Source organism: Pimephales promelas, chromosome 13 (genome assembly GCF_988280905.1).
Source record: "Pimephales promelas chromosome 13, fPimPro1.hap1.1, whole genome shotgun sequence".
Lineage (NCBI taxonomy): Eukaryota > Metazoa > Chordata > Actinopteri > Cypriniformes > Leuciscidae > Pimephales > Pimephales promelas.
In genome coordinates, this window is record NC_142781.1 from 13996690 (window position 1) to 14017485 (window position 20796).

Sequence of the window (20796 nt, forward strand, 5' to 3'; positions counted from 1 at the left end):
AGGCAAGCTAAGACAATATGACACCATGAATGTTTTTGTTTTCATGCATCTTATGTCTGACTATAATGAAGATAAATTATCATTAAGATAAAGATTATCATTAAGATAAAAGTGAGAACAGGGACTGGTAAAGGCACATATGTTCTGCACCCTGGTGGATTGCATGGTGAAATGAGACTGCACTGGATGTGCTGCAGTGCACTAGTGTGCTTTATTACTGCATTGTGTCAAAGTGGGCGTGCAAGAGTGTTTGAAGAACTTTTGTTCTCTTCTTTTATGCTCTCTTCTCTATAGCTTGAAGCGCTGAATCAGCAGAAGCTTCCAGCATAATGAAAGCCACTGACCCAATCTCTCTCTTTAAGGGAGACCGAGGAGTGAAAACATGAGGTGAGCCGTAACACTGTGTTTAGTGAATTAGAATCTGTAGGGGTCAAATCAGAACATATGATCACCACCCTCTTGGGGTGACAGAAGAAGGTATACGAATTATAAATGATATACAGGGGTCGAAATGGAGTATTAGAAAAATACATATATAACATATAGCAGATGTACAAAGACATATAGCACAAAAAAAAATCCAATTAGATGTTGAAACAAAATGACTTACTCCCTATAGTCTCTCCTACCTCCATCATTCTGCTTGTTGAATATTGAGAGCACTGGTGTGCATAATGGTTTTTATTAAAAAAAAAAAAAAAACATGAATGAGTGTAACAAGCTTGCAAGAAACATTACAGTTCTCCAGTTATTGGATCAGTGTTTAGTGTTGTAACTGAAGCTATTAAAAATGGCTTTTGTTCATTGCAATAAAGGTTAAATATCAAATGAAAAACATAATCATAAGAGAATAAAAATGAGAAATGTTGCCAACTAACTGAAATTAAATTAGTTTAAGTAGAAGTACTATTGCTAAAAGTACTACTAAAGCTTGAAATAATATTAAAAAAGCACAAAACAAAATTATTAAAACGTAAACAAAATTTCACTTAATAAAAGAGCCAATTCAAAATATCAATACACACTATAATTATATAAATAAGACTATACTGCCCTACAAAGGCAAAAGGCAGTAACTGACCAGAGTGTCAAACTGAGAAAAATGACTTTAAAGTTTTTTGTTTTGTCCACACAAATGTATTATAGGTAGAGCAATGAAAATCTGGTGTCTTGTTGCCCAGATCAAGAAATGTGTGTATATAAAAAATCTTGTGCTCAAAGTTGACTTTTGACCCTTATTTGTCAGATACTGTACTCTGCCTTTGTATTATTTACTAAAAAATAAGGAGTCGTGCAAAGGAAAAAGGCAGTAACTGACATATAATCAATTTGCTTACCACCATTTAGAAGATAATTAACTGATCACCTTCATTAAAGTCTAATGGGAAGAGAATCGACCAAACAAAAAGTTGTATGTGTACTTGGATAATATTTTGCAACAAATACACTTTATGCTGTTTCACTAACGCTAAATGACGCTTAATTACAGAAGACGCTTTGAAACTAGCCTAGATAACTTGTGGATAGCTTGGTCTGAATACCAGCAAGGGACACGGACTATATGTTCAAAACCTTTGAGGATTGTGGAAACATCGTAGATGACGTGTATTGCAATGGATTTTATGGAGTTACAAGAAAAGGTAGGAAATGATTGTTTATTGCCACCGTGCAGTATGTGTTAGCAGGCTACTGCCGCTGTGCAGTAATGTGTAGCATGATAGCTAGGCTGGGGCTAACATGTCAACATTGAATAGGCTACATTCCTGCAATGTCTGCATCTCTGGATTGTCGGCACAGAATGGATTGCTGAGTGATTTTTAATTATTTAAGTATTAGATGTCATACTGTCTAGGTATCTAATGTTTTGGTTGGTGTTGGTGTGCTGGCTAATAAGTAGACTAGTTAGCTTCTTCGTCAGTTGCTTGTCCTAGCAATTCAAAATTAACATTAAGTATATGGCACTTTCATACTTCATCTAATGCATTATTTTATAAGATAATTTATTACCTTGGTCTTCATGTCTTCTTTTCAACGCCAACTCCACCATCATTCTCCCTCGAGAGCAATTTGCCATTCTTACAGTAGTTCAACACTTGATAAAACGACCACTTAACACATTTGACAGCTCGTTTTTTATTTGGATATTTGTGTGTTATAGAAGTAAGTGATTTAGTGACAATACATGGACAGTAACTGAAGCGCGGCAAATTTTTATGGACAGTAAAACAAAGGCAGCTCATCGTAACTGCAAGGTGGCACCGTAACATCTCTTTTATGAATGGCTTAACAAAGGCGGAACTGGACTTTTGCGTCGAAGATCAAAGCCAAAGAAGGGTAACTGCAGTTACCGCTTTCTGCCATGGTTGCTTGTATGGTTTTGGGAGTTACTGTGAACACAACCCTCTATTTTTTCGAAAAAACAGTCAAATTGAGTATAGATATTTATCCACTTGATAAAGGAGGTCTTTAATATCCCAAAAATGACATTAACTCATTTTTGACCAAAAATGCAGTTACTGCCTTTTGGCTTTGTAGGGCAGTATAACTGTCACAGTCTTCGTCCTCACCTGTTTGTCTCGTCATCTGCACCACGCTTCCCCGGATCCTTTTGTTTCCTCTCCTGATCTCACTCCCTCATCAGCCACCTGTTCCTCGTCTGTTCGTCATCATTTTCACCTGTTTGCACTCCATTTAGTTTGATTCCTCTGTCTATTTAGTTCGATCTTATTCAGTCTGTCTTTGTCAGTCGATGTTTATGTTACCCGATGTGTGCTCCTGTTTACCTGCCTTCCTGCCTGTATGTTTAAAATAAACCCGTGTTTGATGTCAACCTGGATTCCTCCCGCTCCTTCTACCCGCACTCCTGCACCCCAGCACCACACCCCGTGACAGATCGACTGACCAAGATTTAACTGAGAGTGATGGACCTTCCAGCGGTGAGCCTCCTCTGTTTGGACCAGGAAGACCGCTCCCTGGAGTCCCATACCAGGGACTTTCTGGAGTTGGCGTTCCACACCCACTACCCGGACCGCTCGCTGTGTGTTTTCTACATCGCCAGCCTCAGCGAGCGGACCCGGGCACGCCTCCCAGGGAGCGGTCCAGCCGATGACTTCCTTGCCTGTGTGGAGTGGGTGCTGGTGTGCTGTGAATCCCCATTCTTCGTGGAAGAAGTCACCAGCACCACTCCAACCCCTGAACCCTCATCTTCTCTGGTCACCGTCAGCCCAGCCGAGTCCGCGCTCACCGTCAGCCCTGCCGAGCCCGCGCTCACCGTCAGCCCTGCCGAGCCTGCGCGCACCGTCAGCCCTCCCGAGCCGAACCTCCCTTCACCGCTGGTTCCGTCCAGCTCTCCAGAGACTAAAGGCTCTTCACCGCTGGTTCCGTCCAGCTCTCCAGAGACTAAAGGCTCTTCACCGCTGGTTCCGTCCAGCTCTCCGGAGACTAAAGGCTCTTCACCGCTGGTTCCGTCCAGCTCTCCAGAGATTGAATGCTCTTCGCCGCTGGTTCCGTCCAGCTCTCCAGAGTTTGAATGCTCTTCCCCGCTGGTTCCGTCCAGCTCTCCAGAGATTGTATGCTCTTTACCGCTGGTTCCGTCCAGCTCTCCAGAGACTTTATGCTCGTCACTGCTGGTTCCGTCCAGCTCTCCAGAGACTGTATGCTCTTCGCTGCTGGTTCCGTCCAGCCCTCCAGAGACTGGATGTTCTTCACCGCTGGTTCCGTCCAGCTCTTCAGAGATTGAATGCTCTTCGCCGCTGGTTCCGTCCAGCTCTCCAGAGATTGTATGCTCTTTACCGCTGGTTCCGTCCAGCTCTCCAGAGACTTTATGCTCGTCACTGCTGGTTCCGTCCAGCTCTCCAGAGACTGTATGCTCTTCGCTGCTGGTTCCGTCCAGCCATCCAGAGACTGAACGCTCGTCACTGCTGGTTCCGTCCAGCCCACCAGAGACTGTAAGCTCTTCACTGCTGGTTCCGTCCAGCCCACCAGAGACTGTATGCTCTTCACTGCTGGTTCCGTCCAGCCCTCCAGAGACTGTATGCTCTTCACTGCTGGTTCCGTCCAGCTCTCCAGAGACTATATGCTCTTCACTGCTGGTTCCGTCCAGCCCTCCAGAGTCTGTGTGCTCTTCACTGCTGGTTCCGTCCAGCCCTCCAGAGACCGTCCAGACCGTCCAGCCAGAGACCGTCCAGACCGTCCAGCCAGAGACCGTCCAGACCGGCCAGCCAGAGACCGTCCAGCCCGTCCAGCCAGAGACCGTCCAGCCCGTCCAGCCAGAGACCGGCCAGACCGTCCAGCCAGAGACCGGCCAGACCGTCCGGCCAGAGACCGTCCAGACCGTCCGGCCCGAGACCGTCCAGACCCTCCAGCCCGAGACCGTCCAGACCGTCCAGCCCGAGACCATCCACTCCCCATCTGCCCTTCACCCGGGGCCTCAACCCAAATATTTTTTGGGGGGGGGCCCAGTGTCCCAGCCACGGCCGCCTGAAGGGCTCTCACCGCCGTGGCCGCCCGAAGGGCTCTCACCGCCGTGGCCTCCCGAAGGGCTCTCACCGCCACGGCCGCCTGAAAGGCTCTCACCGCCGTGGCCGCCCGAAGGGCTCTCACTGCCGTGGCCTCCCGAAGGGCTCTCACCGCCACGGCCGCCTGAAGGGCTCTCACCGCCGTGGCCGCCCGAAGGGCTCTCACCGCCGTGGCCTCCCGAAGGGCTCTCACCGCGACGGCCGCCTGAAGGGCTCTCACCGCCGTGGCCGCCCGAAGGGCTCTCACCGCCGTGGCCTCCCGAAGGGCTCTCACCGCCACGGCCGCCTGAAGGGTTCTCACCGCCACGGCCGCCTGAAAGGCTCTCACCGCCGTGGCCTTCCGAAGGGCTCTCACCGCCACGGCCTCCTGAAGGGCTCTCTCCGCCGTGGCCACCCGAAGGGTCCTCGCATCCTGCTCCGCCCTGGCCACGCCCTCATCCTGCTCCGCCCTGGCCACGCCCTCATCCTGCTCCGCCCTGGCCACGCCCTCATCCTGCTCCATACTGGCCACGCTCGCATCCTGCTCCGCCCTGGCCACGCCCTCACCCTGCTCCGCCCTGGCCACGCCCTCATCCTGCTCCATCCTGGCCACGCCCTCATCCTGCTCCGCCCTGGCCACGCCCTCATCCTGCTCCGCCCTGGGGGACTGCCTGCGCCTGACCACGTCCTCCACAGCCTCCAGGGCGCCCACCCCCCCTCCCCGCTGATGTTACGGCGTGAGGTCACGCCTACCGGGAGGGGGGAGTGATGTCACAGTCTTCGTCCTCACCTGTTTGTCTCGTCATCTGCACCACGCTTCCCCGGATCCTTTTGTTTCCTCTCCTGATCTCACTCCCTCATCAGCCACCTGTTCCTCGTCTGTTCGTCATCATTTTCACCTGTTTGCACTCCATTTAGTTTGATTCCTCTGTCTATTTAGTTCGATCTTATTCAGTCTGTCTTTGTCAGTCGATGTTTATGTTACCCGATGTGTGCTCCTGTTTACCTGCCTTCCTGCCTGTATGTTTAAAATAAACCCGTGTTTGATGTCAACCTGGATTCCTCCCGCTCCTTCTACCCGCACTCCTGCACCCCAGCACCACACCCCGTGACAATAACAACACTTTATTGGATCCAATACCAATCAATTCAATTTCAATTTATTGCATAATATGACTTAAAGATGAAGTGTGTAGTTTTTTTATGTTTTTGTTTTTTTTGCATATTTTTCCTAATATCCATTTTACGCAGCAACATTGGCTTATCCTAGTTTGGGGCGGGACTACACTGTAAAACATTTTATGATCAATAAGTTATGACAACATATGTTTTTACATTTTTTTAAACTTATATTAAGTCAAGCAATTTTCAACTTTTTATTATGTTATGCAATATTAAAAAAAAAGTTGTATGTAATTTAAGTTGAAATGACTTAAACATCCAAGTTGATTGTACTTAAAATTTCACGCAACAACTTATTTTTTACTGTTTATAAATAATTTATAATAGCCTACGTGAACAAGTCGTAAAATTGCATTGTCACAGTGACTTCGAAAATGCATCAGATCAATCCATCTTTTGTAATCTATTTGGCTATTAAGCACACAAGCCGGTTCAACCTACTGCTTGGAATAATCTGTTCATCTAAGGCCTCTGGCGGAGATACTGTAATAGTGTATAAAAGTAGCATGAATCTGTGCTCACATGCACATGAAAGCTTCTGGGGGTAGCCGAGAGAAAGAAAGAGGTGGGGTTAGAAAGCTCGCCCTGCGCTGCAGGCGTGTGCTAAAAACAGGCTTGTTGTTCCATGCTTTCAGGATCAATATGAGAACAGAGTGAGCTATGAAGAACCAAAGATTAAAAGGCGTAAATCCCACTGATGGGCCCATCACTCATTCTTAAGGGAATTAAGTATTGATTTGGATGAAAATATAATTGTTTTTGTGGGCGAGGCTGCGTGCTTGTGTGCGAGCGCTCTGCAACTTTTGGAAAAAGTAATGGCCTACAAGTTTGAATAGTACGTATACCTATATGATCTTTATGAAAAAAGAAATACAGGTTTTATTTGACAGATCTGCCCAAACTAATGAGCTTATGATCTCCTGTTATGTTTAAACTCATTATGAAATCAAAATGACAACGCTTGTTTTTATTGATATATTCACTGATGTTTTTATGCTCAGGCTTTTTTGTAAGTATTGTCTGTAATTATTATATGTTGGTAGTTGGTCCTTATTTTAGTATTTATGTGTTACTTTTTAACACACAGTTCTATAATGTTGTTACAGGAAAGTCCCCATCCTCTGAGTCTAATGTTATCTTTCCTAAACATGTGCTGTTAACCCTAACCCTAACCATTAATCCATGGCTTGGCATGACAGTGCTCCAGGCTGGCTTTCTGATAAACACTTGAGCTTCTGGCTTTTTCTTTTTTGAGATGCTCAATGGGACTAGAGATTTACCAGTACAAGATTGACCCAAATTGGTCAGATCCTATTATAAGTTAGCCTGAGGCTGATAATGTCACGGGCTGAACTTCACCCCCAGCTCACTGGGAAACACATAGTGTGTTCAAAGGTAATATGGTCAATAATAATGTAGAAAATAACCTGACATAAACTTAAGAGTGATGTTAGTGACTTTTTAGCTCATGAACTTTCAGCAATGTTAATGTTGATTGAAAAACCTTCATGCAGCTGCTGGAGTATCAGAGGATTTTATCAAAGAGGATCAAATCAAATGTAAAAAAGATAACTCTAAAGATATTGTTAAGTTATCAGGAACTAATAACGTATTCTTATGTTGTTTTTGCGAGTGTCAAAGACAAATGTATCAAACTGAATGGAAAAAATAATCGCACATGTTCGTGGCAATATATTAAAGAATAGCATATGACCAAATGTGTTACTTTTGTAACTAAACTGTAGTGATTAGATCTCATTACATCCAAGTAATAATTATCTCCTACAGAATAAAGAGTCAGTGAGAAGGAACTCATTCAGACCAGATCAACCAGATCAGATTAGACATGTTTCATCAAGCAGATGATACATGCAAATGATTGGACTGCACTGTAAAAAGGGATCAGTTGACTTTCAAATATATAAGGAAATTATTAAATAAATAAACTTCATTCATTATTGAAAAACATGAGGCAATGGGTATCCTCACTCATCACTTTTTACAGTGTGAAGAAAATGAGTGAAAACTATTAAGAATTGACCTACCTCAAAAACATATATATCTATTTTTTTATTTTTTTATTTATATATATTTTTTTTTTTGCTTTGCTTTGCTTTTAAAAAAATGGCACTTAAACCAAACAATTAATCTGAACTTGGGGTTTCTGAGTAAGGCATATGTGGATAGTAACAGATTTGTACAATTAAGTTGAGAAATTAAGTACAATTAACGGTCCCACTTTATATTAAGTGGCTTTAAGTACTATGTACTTACATAGGAATATAAGTACAATGTACTTATTGTGTTCAGGTTGTATTGTAAAACACTTTTGCTGCTATTGAGGTGTGATATGGGTAAGGTTAGGGACAGGTGTGGTGGTATGGGTAGATATCAGGGTGGGTTAAGGTGTAAGGGAAGGGTCAACTGTGTAATTACAAATGTAATTACATCAATTAATTACAGTTGTAGTTACATGCAGGTATTTTAATAATATAAGTACAATGTAAAAACATGTATGTACACAATAAGTCAAATGTATCAAAGTAGTAACGTCAATGTAAGTACATAGTACTTAAAGCCACTTAATATAAAGTGGGACCCAATTTACTAAAAAATTGTTAGTTAGAATTACTTGGACTTTACAGCGTACTCATGGGTCAATATTGGGCTGGAATTTGTCATATAGAGAGCCTAAGTCCCGCCCCCCCTCCGCTTCCGGCTCATGGGACCTTATTTCGGAAAAAAATATAAATTGGTAGTCAATGGTGAGAGACAACTTATCTTTTTATTCCGTCTGAACTGTGCCCTGAATTACACATATGATGTTTGTCAATTTAAAAGATAATTCTGAAAGTCAAAAACGTTGCAGTTTGTCATAAAACAGAAGATTTAGTTTTACGTGAAAATCGCTCAATGAACTACATCTCCCGGGAAGCGAAACAACAAGTGAGATCCGCTGCTCGTGTGTGTGCAGTCTGGTTCAAAACACTCAGGTATGACGGCGTAACATTACGATTATAACGTAAGACAATAGAAACAACGACAGACAGCCTCAGTAAAGTTAGCATCATTCATTGAGAGAAAATGTGCGCCTTTGGGGTTTGTAGTCTTTGTAATTACGCATTTTCACAGTCCTCAACGGTTTTACATCAAACTGCGACCTTCTTTACTTTAAAATGTATCTTTTAAATTGACAAACATCATAAGTGTAATTCAGGGCACAATTCAAACGAGATCAAAATATTTGTTGTCTCTCGCCATTGACTACCGTACAATATTTTTCCGAAATAAGGTCCCGTGGTGGTCGACCGGAAGGGGAGGGACTTAGGCTCGCTATTAGATAATGACAAGCCCTTAAAGTTTAAAATTCATTGCAGTACAATTTGCAAGTTACTAAGCATAAATGTTTGCCAACATAAAAGCTTCGAATTAGATCTGTCTGAAAAAGAACAGTCTATAAACATGCTTTGATCTTCCCCTCTTTATCCATGCCGCCTAATATAAATGTGTGCTGGTATCCATGGAGAGCTCGTCATTGTCACTGGTCATTACTTTGTCAAGAGCCATAGTTACCCTTAGGAACCGTCAGGGTGACAGAGGAGTCTGAATAACAAACTAAAGAGAAGACATTGTGTCCATCTCAGACTAACTGCAAGCCTGAGGGCTCACGCACACTCTTCATTTTACTAAAACTAACACTAACGTTGGATCATTTGCCATTTTTTTCCTTGGTATTGCTTATAGGGTCATTGTGTTCACTGTTTTACTTCTCCAGCACTGGAGGATGAATTCTATTTCTTAGTTAAATATCTGCCACTTTTCAGGACTGACATCAAACTGGACTGACGCTTTACAGTAAGTTCTTTTCATGATTTCCCCCCCCCATTATGAAGTGTAATGCTACAAATCTTACCATAATGTTTATGCAAAAAACAGGATTTAAGGTAGTAGGATTAATATTTCATGAGAGCACTTCAACAACCACTGTGGTTTCCCAGCTGTGCCCACAAAAGCCCTTTTAAGCGCGTGGGGAGAAGGCAGTTTTTTTCCTATTGTTACGCCTTTGTGAGACTAACTTGACAGTTGAACGATATGATTGCAGATGAGGGATTTATTTTGCATGGTTGCAATGATCATTAACTAAAACAGTTGATTTATAATGATTTTCCTGTTCTTGCTGGTCTCCATCCATTCATGTTTGAGATTAATTGTTCATGGACTCTTTAAACATAATTCAATCCGCTTCTGCTATCTTCACTGATGAATAATATGCTCTGTTGGAAAACAAAACTCAATTCATAAGCATGTTTCATAATCTTTATCTTTTCATTGCTGTTGGTTGGAATTTTTCATGCTTTATGGTTAATTAATTTCGAGATGTGTGTGTGTGTGTGTGTGTTAAAGTCAACATGAAAACAGGACTGACCCTATTTTTGTCTTATTGTGAATGGTTCATCAGTGGACATCATTCCAAGAACAAAACAAAATATAAAATAAAATCTCCAACAACCTGTTCTGTTCTAGTGCGTACACTTTTTACAGTCCAGTCAATTCTCAATGGATCAATTCAAGCCCCATTAAACCGTTTTTTCTGGTTAATTATCTACTTTCAATCAGAAATGCATCTTAATGCGGAAGTAAAATGGATCGTGAATCTAAAATGGATCATGATCGTCAATCTAAAACCAAACCGAACAATTAGCATGGTCACAACGCCAACACAGATTCTTTGAGATTGGAAAAACAAAGATTAGCTTTGACTCAATCATTAACAGACATCTCATACGTGATGGCCAAGGATGAACATGTCTATGAGGTAAATATTACCACATTGATGTGGTATGAGAAGAGCAGAGGGGGACATGGAGGAGGATGAAAGTGGAACATTTTACTGACACAAAAATGTTGGCGTTTTAATTAAAGATAGTTGGGGTCAGGGGAACTTCTGTGACTAATGGATATAAACTTAAATATGACAAAGAAAAATGGTTCTATTAATATGTATCACCAACCCTGATCAGTTACACCAAGGATTTAAGACCAGACACTGATAGTTTATTTGTAATCAATTTCAAGCTAATAGGGCCGATGAAACAGGGAGATTTAGAGTTTTATTGACAGTGCCTCTGTTTTGCTTTATTCAAACCCATTACTCATCCACAATGACCCAAACAGACTGAATGCAGCCTCCGTATGTTTAACTGATGAACACTGTGGTGGAAGTGCTCCATCAAAGCTTTTATCTCCTGCTGCTCCTCTCGGTCTCTTTCTCTCTTGCATAAACGCATCCTGACCATTCCGTCAAGAAATTATTAGGTGTTTAAGTAAAGAAATATAGTTAAAGAGTATATTTTATTAATTTTCTAATCTTCACAGAAGCCTGTCAGTTGTTTTCATTGGTAGTGTTATTTTAGTATTATTTGTATACTTTTATTTTTTTACTTTTAGCTATGTAACTTTTTTTTCTTCAAAATATACATTTAACATTTAAATGTAGTTAATACATCATCAATCCTTCACCCAAAACGTGTTTTTGTCTTACCCTGATTCACTATGGTATTAGTGAAAAGGTCAGCCAATTATAAGTGTTAATCAAGAGGGTAATCCATCGACCGGAGCTGCCATCTTGTAGCAGAACTTCACTTGCGTTAGCATTTCCATTGACTCCCATTCATTTTGGCGTCACTTTGACAGCGAATAACTTTACATCTGAGGTGTTTGAAGACTCCATTTGTCCATTATTTATTTCTAAAGAACATAACACGACAATGTATAAAATGCTCCATTACCTTGTAGCTTATGTTATGGCCCCGTAGAAGCAGTTTTTTGTAAAAGTAGGCTAACGATTGCATCATACCCATGCACGCGACTCTCTGTCGCACAGTAGAGAGATTACCGTATGGAGAGGAGGAGAAGCTCGCGGGCAATTGGGGAAATGTAGAGACAAAATGATTAATAAGAATACCTAGCAAAGGTTTCTCCTGCTCCTAGCTCATGGACAGCTACTCACACTCTCCGCCTCTACATGTTTCGGAAGGGATGATTCAGATTTCTCATGCCACAGCCACTAGAAGACAGACGGGTTGCTCACGTCACATCTACATCATCAAGATCTGTTTGAGTCGGTTTGAGTCTGCGCGTCAGGGACGTAAGTCCTACAAAATCTCTAAAAATGGGCTTCACTTGTCTCAATGGAGTTCCAATCGCTCTGTCCACTTCTTATACTGTCTATGGTGTTAATAGTTTAGACCTATCGAGATGTTTTTTGAGGGAATTGTATACATGCGTCACTCTCCCAAGTGTGGAGAACATTGTCCAGACTTTGTCCGAAGGCAGAGGAGATGCTTCCCCTAGTAGTGGGTCATTAGATAAACTACTGTAGCTGGCCTATGAACTATTGTGTGAGTTGACAATGCTAGCGAGTTGAGGATGTTCACTCAGGAGGCATCCCTCCTTGCTATCTGTCACTCACTGGGGTCTAGCCAGGATAGGATAGTTAAATGCATTAAACATTATATTCCCACTGTTTAGTTCCTTCCCTTCCCCAACTAGTGTTGGGTCTTAAAGTAAGGGTGCACATTTACCTTAGATGAGTGGATCTTTAAAACCCTCTGGCTGACCCTATTTTAACAATATAATGAAGTCCCTCCTCGTTATCTTTCTCTTAAATGGTAAATGCTAGTAAAAGAAAAGAAAAAAAAACTTTGCACTGGCTATAGCAAGTCATCAAGGAATTTTCTACCTAAACAGTGTTAAAGTAAGGCTTGGCTACAGTGTGGGACCCTAAGGTCGAGTCTCTCTCTCGTGTTGAGGCTCCCCCTTAGAGAGGTCTAGATGGTAGTTGCTGAAGGGTTTTTATTAACATTGCAGGATCCCTTTTAAGCTGCCCTTTTTGAGCCATAGATGGAATGAGGTGTTTTATCCCTCTCCTATTGTCTTGGGCATTAAAGTAGGGTTCCTTGTACCCTTTTTAAAAAATCAGGGTTGAGCTGTCTTCCCGTGACTTCAGGGGTCTTGAGGTAAGAATAGGCCCAATGTGTTATCCATTGGTCTTATCTCTCTCTTGTTGAGGCTCCGGCTTGGAAAGGCAGCAAAATCAGAGATGGTCGCTGCTGAAGGGTGTTCAACAACATTGAAGGCTCCCTTTGGTAAGCTGCCCTTTTTGAGCCATAGACGGAATGAGGTGTTTTACTCCCTCTTCAATTGCCTTAGGAATTAAATAAGGGTTTCCTTGATCACTTTTAAAGAAGCAGGGTCGAGCTGCCTCCCCCAGACTTCAGGGAGCCGTCCCTTGTGTTTAGGCTCCACCTTGGAGAGGCAGCAATATCAGTGATGGTAGCCACTGAGAATGTTTTCACCACGGGTTCCCTTTAGCAAGCTGCCTTTTTGAGCCTTAGGGCTGTTCCCTCCCTGACCATTTTGGATAATAAAGTAGTACATTCTATCTGGATTCTAATGAATCTAATGAAACTGCTGAACATGCTCTTGCAGACACATGGGTCACTAAATAACGCAGCTGCCACTGTAAATGCCGAAGTAATGGTAAGGCTCTATGTCTCATTGTTTTTAGTTGATAATGCTACAGTGTTTCCAACTAGTCAGCATTAAGAATCTATTTAGCTGACCCGGTTGTCAAAAAGCAAATGTAGATGTGCGTGAATAATGTGCGTTGAATAATTATATTCTCTTGGCAAGTGAGATGGATCTGCTGAATACGGTTTTGTATAACGATTGAATAAATAACATAGTCAAGCTTGACATATCAGAGAGTCCATTGGGAGAATATAGATGCAAAAGCCTCTAAATGCCATTTGAAATTTTCTTCTAAAATGACCATTTTTATCAAACTTGTATGTTTAAGTTCAGTAATTTCACTTAAATAAAAATTAATAGGTAATTATCATTGCCATTTAAGTGAAATTACTGAACTTAAATATACAAGTTTGATAAAAATCATCATTAAAGAAGAAAATTTCAAATGGCATTTAGAGGCTTTTGCATCTGAACTCTTCATATGATACTGTGTATGAGAGCATGTGTATGTAGGTGTATGTGTTTTCCCTAGTGCTCTTATGTTAGGCCTTCAAATGGTTTATATTTTGGATTGTGTATTTGAAAGACAGACAATTAGGAATTTGTTTGGTGTGATCTTTTTGTATGTGCATGAGTGTACTGTAAATACTGTTGTATCTCTTCAAAGACGGAGAACTGGTGACTGTATGGAATCCCCGCATTTAAGTTAAAAGAGCCTATCCTCTTTATGCATGCATATTAGCTGGACCAGCCAGAACAAATATTGATTGATTGATTGATTATAGCATGAATTGAGCTAAATAATCAAAATGTATGATTGTTGGTGCATTTGAACTTAATGGACAATGGCTGAGCTACGACACAACAACCCTCATAGTCCAACAGCAATGGGACATTTCACTATTTTTCAGTACTCTTTCCGCATGGTTACATGTTATGCCAGTAGGTGCCAACAAGTGACTTCCAATTTGTGAGTCACTGAAACATTAACTGACCCAACTTCATTATACACACAATGGTAAGCTTTATTGTAACTTTGTTTTGTAACCTATTTTGATTGAGCAAAATGGAGCAATGGAGAAAAATAACTGGCAATGTTGTGTCTAACATGCAAGTTACTCAATGACTTTTTGTTTACTGAACTGTTGCATGAAAGCAATACTTACGTTTGTGCTGTTGGTCTGAATTCAGCTAAATTTTTGGTTTTGTTATGATATCGGTAATGCTTTATCAGTTTTGTTTAAATATATGGTTGAAATGTCATCATCAGATATGCGTCGCAGAGACTGGTTGCCATGGCCCGGTGAGGCTCAGAGACGAGAAGAAAAGAGGGCCGAAGCCAGACTGGCGGAGGATCTGCAGAGACTCGACCAAGCTAAACATTACCACCTCAACACACTGAACAGAGAGCAGCGCAGACTACACAGAGAGCTCATCTCAGTCAAAACAGGTGTGTGAGTAATTCAATTTCTCTACACGAAGTTACCGCATTTCACATATTAAACGTATCTGTTTCGTGTCAGGTAATCCCTGGAAAAGAGGACTCCACAGTTTAGGGCTACGACCCTCCAACCATGATGTTGGGCGGCCTGGTGCGTCCTACAAGAGGACCCTATTACCCATCATCCCACTGGCAGGCAAGGAGGCAGATAGGTGAGGCTGAGATCAGGACTTGTTTAATTGCATTTTCTCGCAATATTACAATTTAAAAAAATATAATTTTCCAAATAAATTTAATTTTATATTATAATTATGTTTATGTTGTGGCCAATTTTCAATTTCTACAATCCTTTGTTTAAAAAAAAAAAAAAAAAAAAATCATTTGAATACTACAGGTAAATTTGCAGTGAATGTTTATTTTGAGAATTACTAAATATTCCATTTAACAGTGTTATTAAATTATTAGTGGAGTTGTGAGGGTTAAATAAATAAATGTAAATGAAAAAAAAACCAATTAAAATAAACTACAATTACAACTGATATAAATGAAAGTATCTTAAGTATTTGCTAAAACCAAAATATTTTGTGCATCTATAACTTTAAATTTGTTCATAATATCAGACTATCATAGTATTACTATTACCGGTATTTTTATCCAATAAACATTAATAGTTGGATCCAACTGATCTATATACAGTAAGCGAAGCCACTGATCATTTCTGATGGAGTTCAAAGGAAGTGTGTTGTGCCAACATGAAGCTAATCTCTTTAGCACCTCATTATATAATATGGCTATCCAGCTCTGTCTTCCCCTGTATCCCAGCTTCAGCCGTGGCATGCGCCCCACTCTGCAGTTAGACAGGGGTTGGCATGGATTTCAATGAGGAATGAGAGAATTTATTCCACTTGATACTTGACACAGCACAACTTCAAACAGAATGTGGAATATGAATCTGTTGCAATTATGATCTCTCCTTTGGGGTACAATCTTAAAAAAGGAAGCCAGACGCCACCCACTCCTCTATAAATGTTTGATATTGTATCTTAGACCCACTTTGCATTCAAAAAGTTGCACCTAGGATAAGGACAATTAATGTGTTTACAGTTAAAGTCTGACAAATATCCCTGAAATGCGTGTCCTGAGAAATCACAAGTCTCTGTTTCAGATGTAGGCTAAGATCTATCAACAGCAAAAACATATTGTTTACCAAAACGACAATAATGCATGAATGCTTAACCTTTTGTTCATGATTATTTATTGAATTGTAACATTTAATATGCCCATTCCTTGTGGGATCCTGGGAGCCAGGTTAGTGTCACACCACACTCACTGCCTCTATTTCAGGACGTTATGCTTCCCCGTGTTGGGCCCCAGCAGTCCCCCTCGCTGCCCCTCCACGGGTACATTGGTTGTCCCCTTGGAACCTAGCTAGAGCTTCCAAGCCCGTCCCGCTGGTTCTTGCAGACAATCAGACTTGACTATGCGATTCAGTTTGCCAAGCACTTTTGGGCTCCTGGACGGGACCTCGACTGTGGTAGCATACCTATTGTCTAGAGTTGATGGCAGTGCTGCTCGCCCTGCGTCGGTTTCAATCGTTGCTTTAGGGCAACACTGCGATGGTTGCATATATCAACCACCAAGGCGGTGTACGCTCATGTTGGCTGTCTCAACTTTTCCTCCATCTCCTCCCCTGGAGTCAGTAGTGGCTCAAGTCTCTCACGACAACTCACATTCCCGGGAGAATGGAGACTTCCTCCCCTGGTGGTCCCACTGAGGCCTCCCAGGAGTCATCCCACTGCTAGCTCTTTTGGGTCTGGTCAACCTTTGCGAGATTCAATCTCCAGTTGGAGTTGTTTTCTTCCCATGGGTTGGGAACAAACAGGTAATGTGTGGGAAGGTTGGCTTGATGAGTTCCCCACTTGGTGAACCCTGGATTAATTTTCAGGCCCAGTACTCGAGATCCCCCATGTGTTGTTATTCCCTCTTGGTAATCCCTTGTATTCGTCCAAGGTGTGTGTTCCCTATCTGTAAAGCTGTATCTTTCCTTGGGCAGATTTTTCTCTGCCCACTACCACAGAGGTCTTCAACATGTGGCACTGCCCCATGGGTCAGTCCATGGGCCCTATTTTAGGAGATCTGAAACGCAAGTAGCAAGCGCAAAGCGCAAGTAACTTTATGGGCGGGTCTTGGGCACTGTTGCTATTTTACCGGCGGGATAAATGACTCTTGCGCCCAGCGCAAGTTTAAAAGGGGTTGGTCTGAAGTAGCTTCATTATTCATAGGTGTGGTTTGGGCGTAACAAACCAATAAAAGCGTCATATCACATTCCCTTTAAGAGCATGATGAACGAGGAGCACTTTTTCTATGCCGCAATTCTATTTTAACGGCGCATTTACCAGGCGAGCTTCACAATCGGTTCACTGCCGAGGAGATAGATGTTTTCGTCAGGGCTGTAAAGGAAAGAGAGGGACATTCGGGATGCAACAAACCAGCGCAGTCTCATCCCAAGACGTCATATAACTGACGTCTTGGGACGTCTTTTGACCATACGTCAACATCCGCCTTTTTAGGGAACCCTTAAACGTCGGTTAGATGACGTTATCGGATCCTAACCCTACCCCAGACCTAAACCCACTTCTAAACCTACCCCGTCACCTAACCGAGGTAAAGCATGAAATGTCAGTTGTATGACGGCCCGGGATCGGGCCGTCACTTTGTACTCTGTACATTCAGCTGGCAAATGTGATGGGTTTCAGATTGTGTGTTTCAAATGTCTGTGTGTGTTCAGAAGTTGGTTATAATATGTCTGTGCATGAATGCTTTCTGATTAGAGTCTGCGATGGATGTGTGATTGAAGGGATTTCCCCAGTTAACCGCACCAGTGAATCTGAAAATGGGTAATCATAGACACACACAGATCCATCCATCCTCAAACACATACAAACGACTTAGTAAAAGATTTATGATGTTTTAGCCCCCTACATTGATATGTCCATCTTTTAATATATTTGTTCCACTTGTCTGAAATCTTCGATCGGCACTTTCAAAAGGGTGAATGAATGAGAGCGAGGGAGGAGGGGGCAAAATATGTTTTAAAATGAGATCTGTAGTCAGTCAAACGAAGGAAATGGAGAAAGGCCGTGGTAGACTAATGGTTAAAGATCTGGGTCTCTAATGAGACAGCGAGAGAAACCTCTCTCCTCCCTGTTCCCTTGAGCAAGACGCATCTCAAGATGCTCAACTGGAACTGGCCATTCAATTAGTGAACCAAAGGTTTCTTTGGATGGCAAGCATCTGGTAAATAGCGAGAAAGAAACAAGAGAGAAGAAATTAGGCCATCTCTCTCTCCCACAGCACACCGTCTGCACTTCTTGTAACATCTTCTGTCTGTTCTGCCTCTCTGCGGACCTGCAGGGAGGTTAGTGGTTGTTCGTCTTTATGCTTGTTAGGCAGACACCCTGTGGGCAGCCAACTAGTGCCTACTTCACTATACTTCCCCTTATTTCCTGTTTTCTATCTCTCGTTCTTTCCCTTCAAGCTCACTCTCTGACAGAGACACTCTTTCATGATTGTTTCATTTCCTTTTCTCTCGTCTGCATTCTCCACACTCATCCATCATTTTCCTAATCTTCCATTCCTTGAGTCTACATGGTGATACTGAACGTTTTGAAGTGCCCAGTCCGTGTACCATCAGACCAGCTTTACATTTCCACAAAAAACGTTTTACCAACCTACTGTCTTTTACTGAGTGCATAAAATGTTATTTGGTGTAACGATCTCGTAAAAATGAAACCGAGTGCATCATTGTGGAGCCACCATCCAATTAGTGGTGTCCATTACAGCTCCAGATTAATTGCTGTGCGAGTTCCCAGGATTTTTAATGCAAGTTGACTTTTACACTTTAAGTAATTAATTCTCAGTATTTCTTCTCAATCTCTCCAGGTCCTCCTCTCTGCAGGCTCGTGTTCAGGAGTTTATCAGCAGTGGGGAGAAAAGCGCAGAACACTCTGAGACTCTCTGCCTACCGGACCTTAAATGGCAGACTGTCACATCTTTGACTGCTGCATGTACAAATACAGAAAGAGAGGAGAGCAAGGAGAGACAGGTGGATAGAGAGAGGGAGGCACACATGGAGGTAGCGAGAGACAGAGAAAAAGACAGCCAGAAAGAGAGAGAGTGGATGCTGTTAAGGGAACGAGAGAAAGATAATGAAAGAGGAGCTGAGATAAATGGGAATAGGTGTCCATCCTCTCCTGTTTTATTCCCCTCTGAGATGTTAGCTCCTGATGGACATTTAAGAACAGTTCACACATTACCAAACTTTGCACAGGCCCTGACCGAAGCAAGAAAAGCAAGATACATCAGACACAGAGGACACCCCTTGTGTGAGCGAGAACTCACCATACGAGAGATATTTTCCCAGGATTCAAGAGATATAGTCACTCTGTGAGACACAAAAACAGTGGTTCTCAACTGGTTTTGCTTCAAGATCAGATTTTTCATTGGACAGCATTTTCGACCAAACATAGTGCCATAATTGAGCCCGTTCTCATCCCAAGGCGTCATTTACGACGCTTTTGCCAAACCGTTGACATCCAATGCACATGGCACCATTTAGTGTCAATATGAGGCGCAGATATATATGGGCCAGAAGGCGCCTCCTAGTGGTCTAACCCTAACCCAGACCTAAACCTACCCATAACCGAAGCGTCTCATTTGACGCTAAAGAGTGCCATTTGGCAAAAGCGTCGTATATGACGCCTTGGGATGAGAATGTGTTGCATAATTGTGTTGATAGGTTGGTGCAGTTTTGGTGCATTCGTAGTATAATGGTTTTGAAACTTGCCATCGCTAACTTTCCGGAAATGTTCGATCGGGCTGGTAAACACTTTTGAACTACTATTGGTCTGTGTTAATTATGTAATGGGTAGGTGTGGATCTGAGGCTCTGCCTTCTCTGACATGTACAAGTTGGAGCTCCATTCAGTTCTGAGTTTGCAAGTTATACTTATGAGTTCTATGAAGACTTGAATGCTTATTACAAGTCAAAATTTCTTACAGTAATTCCGACAAAGTGTAAATGTACCTTTTACTATCCCATTTATTATATTTCTTTCCCTGCTGTCCATGATCCTATCAGAAAAGGCTGGTGAGTCACAACCCACCAGTTGAGAATCGCTGTATTAAAGGAATAGTTCACCCCCCCCAAAAAAAAAAAAAAAAGAAAATGTAATTTTTTGGAAAATTGTTCCAACCCTGTATGAGTTTCACTCTTCTGGTGAACACAAAGAGGATTTTTAAAGAATGTTGGTAATCAAAGAAACATTGCCATTTACTTCCATAGTAGAAAAAAAAATACTATGGAAGTCAATGGCTACCTCAAACTCTTTGGCTAGAAACATTCTTAGTTCAACAGAAAAAACACATACATGTTTGGAACAACATGAGGGTGAACAAATTATGACACATTTCATTTTTGGGTAAACTTTCCCTTTAAAAATGCACACAGTAGGCTATACGCTTCATTAGATGTTCAAGGTAAGCATCATGCCTAAATTATTAAATAATTGTAACAGTTAATTACAAAGACAGCTACATCAAGTAGACCTACAAACACCTTTAATATTTATGTTTACTTAAATCTACATGAACCACGCTATTTTAGGATGGTTTGTTCTTATCAGCTCAAATTATGTCAATAAAAACAACCAACAAAGCTGTTTTCTTCATTTTATCAGGACATCTGTCACAATCTGTGAATACTGGGTACTTTACTAGTTTCAGTGTTCTTCATTTCATCAGTAGACCTCTTCTGAAGGTATCAAACTTAACATCATATTACATTATCGCCCTCTGTTGTTGGTTCTTTCAGTGTTGTACACTAATATCATACGCGTCGCGTCGATCGCTTGATTGGTGAACTGTGTCTACGTCAGAATTCCGAGTTACGCGCCTGGAGCGTAGTCAAGTCGTTTCAATTTTCGCGTTATGAGACTTTTAAAACGTGTAAATAAACTCGAACATTAAATATAAACTATTAAACACATTAGACTGTGACCTGGAAAATCAGTCACTCTGTAAGCGTCGAGGTGAAGAGGGTTGACAGTTTGTTTGAGGAAGTGAAGTGGAAAAATACACAAGCAAA

At 41.9% G+C, this 20796-nt stretch overlaps 1 protein-coding gene across 2 annotated transcripts; it reads left to right on the top strand.

Moving 5' to 3' along the window:
• The first annotated feature begins 110 nt into the window (after window positions 1–110).
• ccdc190 (coiled-coil domain containing 190) lies at window positions 111–20503 on the top strand. 2 transcript variants are annotated; one of them, XM_039693531.2, is made up of 4 exons: window positions 111–387; window positions 14482–14661; window positions 14735–14864; window positions 18595–20503. In XM_039693531.2, exons 2-4 carry the CDS (start codon window positions 14484–14486, stop codon window positions 19100–19102), a joined length of 816 nt encoding a protein of 271 aa, XP_039549465.2. In that variant the 5' UTR covers window positions 111–387; window positions 14482–14483; the 3' UTR covers window positions 19103–20503. The 2 variants fall into 2 exon arrangements, with proteins under 2 accessions (XP_039549465.2, XP_039549464.2); XM_039693530.2 differs by lacking the exon at window positions 111–387 and adding an exon at window positions 9307–9533.
• The last annotated feature ends 293 nt before the right edge of the window (window positions 20504–20796 follow it).

What these genes read in the sequence shown, in the direction of transcription:
- ccdc190 (XM_039693531.2), top strand. Translation starts at nt 14,484, where the DNA reads ATGCGTCGCAGAGACTGGTTGCCATGGCCCGGTGAGGCTCAGAGACGA. An exon ending in GCTCATCTCAGTCAAAACAG is followed by an intron (nt 14,662 to 14,734) that starts GTGTGTGAGTAA and finishes GTTTCGTGTCAG; the next exon opens with GTAATCCCTGGAAAAGAGGA. An exon ending in GCAGGCAAGGAGGCAGATAG is followed by an intron (nt 14,865 to 18,594) that starts GTGAGGCTGAGA and finishes CAATCTCTCCAG; the next exon opens with GTCCTCCTCTCTGCAGGCTC.